Source organism: Empidonax traillii, unplaced genomic scaffold (assembly GCF_003031625.1).
Source record: "Empidonax traillii isolate 1590-97213 ecotype Southwest subspecies unplaced genomic scaffold, ASM303162v1 scaffold957:size654520, whole genome shotgun sequence".
NCBI lineage: Eukaryota > Metazoa > Chordata > Aves > Passeriformes > Tyrannidae > Empidonax > Empidonax traillii.
The window spans coordinates 192,632-198,631 of record NW_020956150.1 but is presented as its reverse complement, the minus strand read 5'-3'; the positions used below and the strand labels follow the sequence as shown (position 1 = coordinate 198,631).

Below are 6,000 nucleotides of genomic sequence, written 5' to 3'. Positions count from 1 at the left end.
CCCTTTAAGGTAATTCTTCATCCAAAGCTTCCAGACCTTCTGCTGGCACTTTCCAGAGCCCAGAAGTATTAAATCTGGTGTTCCAGCAGTTGCTGATATATCAATAAGAGTCGTTGGACAGCTGTACTTTGAGAGAAGGGAACAGATTTATCCCCATCTCCAGCTGACTGGAAAAAAAGCTCATAAAAAGAAAAATATGCTGAGATAAAACTTGCTAGAAAAGCAGTATTCCCACAGGGAATGGGTCACTCATCGAGGGCCTGAAGCCCTGCAGCTGCTGGCAGAGCCCATGATCCCTATGACACGTGGCTCAATCTCCAAGCCAGAGGCACCAGAGCCTTGTGGCACAGGGAGCCACAGGGAATGGTGGAGGGCTGCTGGTTGCACTTAACCCCAGCAGCAGAGGACGTGGGGAGGCTGTGCTGAGGCTGGGAAGAAGGAGCATTTGGCTGGGGCTGAGCTCCTTTAGTCCGTGTGCGCACTTGGCACGGGCACGGCCGCGCTGGGAAGAGCCAGCCACGCTCCCTCCTGCTGCCCAGCACAGGGCAGAGCTGATCCCTGGCACACACCACACTTGGCAGCTCCTGCAGCTGTCAAAAAACACAGGAAAAGCACATGGACACCCTGCAGCAAACAGCTCCAACAGCCACACACACCCCCAGCACAGCAGAGGGGCACCGGGTGAGCGGGCTGAGCACGAGCCCCCGAGCACACGGATCATCTACGGCACCCGGATCGTTGGCACACACAGCCCTCTGGTCCCTGTGGCTGGGAGAGGCAGAGATGAGGACTATTAATACAACCCCAGTGTCTCACTGAGGGCAGCTCCTGCACTAGAACACACCCAGCACTGCCCACAGTTGCAGGAACATCTCCACGCAGGAGGAGGGGGCTGCACAAAGCCACTCTCCCTTTCAGGAACAGCACAAGTTTCAGCTTTGGCACTGTCCAAAGTTGCTGGCAAGTTGGAGGACCCTCCCTTGGTGGCCTGCAAAGCTGCTGACATGCCCCAGCACACTCCCCTCTGCTCCACCACTCAGGGATTTGGCCTCCAGCACACAGACACTGGATGAACCCACCGCATCCCCCTGCTCATCCGCTGTCCAGTGCTGCCATCAGTGCCAAGCCCAGCATGTTGCATCGCTTGGCAACACAGCTGGAACACGAGAAACCATCAGAGACCGAGCAGAGCAGCAGGCAGCCCTCATGCCAAACAGTACAACAGCTCAGGGATCACCCCCCCTTTTTTTTTTTTTTTTTTTTTTTTTCCACCCAGATGCTTTCCATTTTTTTCTGCAGAACTCAGGGTCTGGAAGAAGGAAAGCCCTGATGCTATTGCTCCCCACCCCCCTGATGTCCCATCCTGCCTGACCCGATGCAGAATCCCACCCACATTCCACCACATGGAGCAGAGCTGTTCCCCAGCACCAAGAAATATTACTGCTGTTCTCCCCGTGACAATACATTTGTGCCTTAACTAATAGCAGAGTTCCCATGGCAACTGCTTGTTTATTCCAGAAAAACTATAGGCAACAGCAAATCCCAGTGTCCGTGAGCACAAGAGGAACACTTGGGTGTGCAAAAATAAAACTTCATCCTGGTGGGGTTGGCTTTTTTTTTTTCCAAGAGGCACATTCCTGTGCTCCCTTGGTCCTGCTGCCTTCCTTCCCACCCTTCTGCAGTGGGAGCAGCCAGTACCCAGCACCTGGCACTAATCCCTTGCTTCTGAGGGGGGAAAAGGGACACTTGAAGCTTGTCCCATCCCTGCTGAAAGGCAGCTCCTGGTGTGACAAACAGCAGGAGTCCCAGCCCTGGCAGGGGGAAAAGGGTTAAATGGAGGGGTGAGGGGTACAAGCACCCAGCTCCAGAGATGAATTACAGCCCACAGTGCCCACTGAAGGCTGTGCAGAGGACAGGCAGCCTAACAGAGAAGGGCAACAGGGAAAGAGAGCACCAGAAAATAAAGCCATAAATTAGTATTATCCAAGCCATAAAACAGCAGCCAGACAAACATCACAGGGCAGGGAGAAAGGCAGCTCGGCACCCACATAAAGGCTTACCAAAGGTCACTTTGCTGTCCTCCCCCTGCTCCTCTGCTGCCTTTGACAATATTTATGGGGAGGCCTTCTCCAAAAACTAAACTCAACTAAAAAGCTGAACTAAACAGCAGGTCAGTTCTGGGCTCAACAGCTTCGACTCCTAACATTTTCTGTATCATGTTAACAAAAAACAACCTCATCAATCAGTCTCTTTGCTAAGACAACTCCTTCCAAGCATCTCCTGGAGGGAAGCACAACCATCTACTGTCGATCTAATTTGTTTTTAATTACAAAAGTTACAGTAGGGCTGAGAGTGCATTCCTAGCTGGGGCCTGAAAAGAAGGTTTGTAAACCCAAGTCTCCTGAGCCCTCTTTATTAAAAGGTTATTTCCCCCTGCACCACTGGTAAGTGGAAGACTGCATGTGGTTGGTTTTCTGAAGAGGACTTCTCCATCTGAGGGGAACTAACAGCAAAAGAAGGGGAGAGAGGCCAGACAGCTCTGCTAATCCACACCAGAAAGAAAGGAGGAGGAATCAAAGCAGACTGGCTGCAGCTCTAATTCTGCAGCACTCAGCCACTGCCGTGCTGATGACCCCGAGCACTCGGCTCCCCAGTGCTGTGTCCCCCCTGCTGGCTCCGGGCACAGCATTGGGCTGGGGGTGTGAGCAACAACTGGGTGGGCAGATGGAAGAGATGGGGAGGAAAAGCCCTACAAGGCAGTGCTGTGAATGGGATCTGACACAAGATGTGATACAATGGTCTGCTTCAATCAAAGTCTCCCCCAAAGAACAGAGATGGGAGTGCTGGAGCTAATAAACCTTCAGGCTTGTCAGTGCTCCGGCCTCAGCCCTGCACAGAGCCAATCAACAGCTTCTCCAAGACACATTTAAAGAACAACCCAGCCTTGAGCTCTCCATGCTGCAAACCTCAGCCCCCTCCCCAAGGCCTGGGGACAAAGTTTCACCCTTCCCCTCACCTGCTCAGAGGGTCAGGCACAAAGGGACACAGCCAGTATCAGCTCTCTCCTACCCACTGACTGTTAGAAAAGTGTCTCTGCCCACTTGCTCCAGGCCCCAGGAAGCCCCCAGCGAGATGCTGGTGGTGTATTTCCTAACTCATCTCAAAGCAGCCTGAAGGATCTGCCCAGGGATGTTCTGCAGAGCAACAGAAGCAAGCAGCAAGCAGCCCCAAGGAAGGAGGAATGAGATCAGCCTTTGGACAGCCTTGGCTGCACAGCAATGTCCATCAGTGGCACAATCCCAAGGAGTTCAGCAGGAGCAGCTCTTTGGGCTGTGACTGCAGACAGGTGCCTCTTTCACGGCTCATCCCTCCCTTGGCAGTCCCAGAAAAACAGTGGGGGCTGCAAGGAACAGAGGAAAGCAGGGACAGACTGAAGGAACAGGAGTTCAGGAGGACTGGGACTAGTCTGGGCCCTGCAGTTACCTAACAGTGAACCCCGAAAAAACATACCACAGCACGAAACCCCAGCACCGCCCACGCGGGAAACACACCACACCTTGTGGGATAACCCTCACCTCTGACAGAGGGCCTCCCCCATTAGCTGAATCCTGCTAGCAACAGCAGAAGCCAGGTCCTTCTCCCATCTGCTTTTTGGGCATGCAGCAGACAACCCACCTTTTCCCCTGGCCCAGGTGAAGGATCGGCTGGTCCCGACGCTCTGCGACTCCGGCACGGCCGGCTCGCTCTGCCACGGCTGCGAGTGCAGCTCGATGGGTTTGCTGCTGCTCTTCAAGGTTGTGATGTACTTGGGTAGCCCTTTGTAGAACCACGCCCCAGACCTCTTCCAAACCTGCCAGAGACAGACACACAACACCTTAAGCCTGGAGTTTTTACAGCAAGAGAGCACAACCATCACAAAATGAGCCGCCCACCGAGCTCAGCCCGGCCATTCCCTCTGAGCTACCTGGACCCCACTCAAACATGGGGGAGTCAACCCTTCCAGCTCACAGAGCCCAGCAGTTCCCCTGGAATCTGCATCTGCCATAGCATCCCAAATTCCTCCCCAGGCCTTGTCAGCCCAGCTTCACCTCGGTCCTTCTTCCACAACTGAAAAATGACAAATGTGAATGAGCAGCAGGCACAGACTGAAGGAAGAGCAGAAGGTGATCGTGCAGAGCTTCTTATGTTCTCCAGGTCATGACTGGATGTTTCTCTGATGCAGTACTTGAGTCAAATACACATTCCCAGGCTTACCACACTGGGATGTGCACTGTCCTGCACTAAGGAGAGAGCAGGCAGGTGCCATGAGTGGCAACAGCCCCAAGCACATGCTTTGCTTAGAGTAAAACAAGTCCTGCACTGGCTGGAGGAGCAGAAAGCCCTGACAAGTCTCTCTTGCTAGGAGGGGTCCCTCAGCCTGGGATTCTTTACTTCTGAGAGTCAAAGTCTGGCAACAGCTGGAGAAGGGGACAGTAGAAACGTCCCCTCGTGTCGTACCGAATGGCACAACCTCAGTGTTCATCTCACAGAGCAATTCAGGCCAAGCCAGATCATTTAACGAGCTTGAAAACCCCAGAACGAGAAGAACACCACTCAAGTAACCTGAACCTGCAGCAGGAAATGGACTGTGAGCACTAAACTGTAATGTCTTCTGTAAGAACGGCCTCTCCTCTCCAATTTAGTTTTAATGCAGCTTATGATGAAGGCGCTCTATTAAGTATATTTAATATAAAGCCTGATGTGAGCCAGAGGAAGGGAAAAGGGTGGCAACTCAGACAAGGAGAAATGGCCTCAACAAACCTAATTCTTTTGTGCCTTCCAGCAGTCTAATAATGCGCTAATGAGACAGCCAGGGCAAAAATACGTTAATATAGTAAAAATATCATTTTTTATTTCATGCAAGGAGGTAGAAACCTTGCACTTCTGTTCAGAGTGAAGATCAGTGCTTTCACTCCAAGCTCCCAAAGCATTTTACAAACAGTATCACCATTATGGCAATGGGTGCAAATGCAGATACCCCTAATTGCAGCAATGCATTCATAATTTGCATTTAGGGCTTGATCAGAGGGCAGTGACAAAACCTGGCCCACAGGAGGAGTTCTCTTCATGCAGGCACAAAAAGCAGGACACCAGAGGTCCCATTTCACTGATGGGAGGAGATTGCTCAGCAGGATGCCTGCTTCCTTGTTCAGAGCCATCAGCACAGAGAATTCAAATCTCTGTGTTTGAGGTCTTGAAAACCAAGTGAAGGCAATTTGAACTCAGGGGGGAACCTGATAGCAAGGTTTTTAAGAGAAGAGCCCCCAGCAGAAGACAGCAGAGCATTGCTGTGACCCAGCACACACATCAGTTACTGTAAGAGTGCAGGAGAGACACTCGTGCACCACAGCAGGATTTAGAAACCAGGAGGTGAGAGCACCCTACAATTACACCGACATTTTCCTGCTGGGTAACAACCCAGAAGGATGGTGAGGCTCACATCCAAGCAAAAAGCCGGGAAGCCAATTTCCCAAGACTGCAAGTTCTTCTACAGAGGGGGTCTTGGCAGGCAGGACGCTTTACCAGCTCCTTCACCACTGTGCCAACAGCCAAAACAGTGACCCAGCCAGTCAAGGCACAGGCTGACACAGCTCCTTCTGTCCCCTCTGCCAGCACGTGGGGACTGCACAGCCCTTGGTACAGTGTGTACAACAGCACACGTCAGTGCAGCACAGGCACCCTGGAGGAACAGGCTCTTCTATCCCTGCAAACCCAAGAACTGGGAAATGCCATATATTTTGTAAGTCTGGGGCAGACAGCTCTGCTTGGAGCTTAGCCCAGTGCAACTCGGGTAAAGATGCACCACGCAGGAGCTGCAGGCTGGGTAAGCCCTGGTCTCCCCCAAGTGAGGAAAACTGGGAGCCCACAGGACACAGTGGGAGCACAAGGACAGTGGCAGGCACGGGGTTTGCACCCTGAGCAGTGCCGTGGCTTGAGGAGGGCAGGTTGTCCATCCCCCTG

General features: G+C 52.5%; 1 protein-coding gene across 2 annotated transcripts in view; it reads right to left on the bottom strand.

Moving 5' to 3' along the window:
• The window catches only part of RPH3AL (rabphilin 3A like (without C2 domains)), a 44,486-nt gene that overhangs the window by 16,735 nt on the left and 21,751 nt on the right, over positions 1-6,000 (bottom strand). For both annotated transcript variants that reach the window (XM_027903327.1, XM_027903328.1), the window contains exon 6: positions 3,676-3,850. In XM_027903327.1, the coding sequence (XP_027759128.1) occupies positions 3,676-3,850 (175 nt within the window). The remainder of the gene's footprint in view (positions 1-3,675; positions 3,851-6,000) is intronic.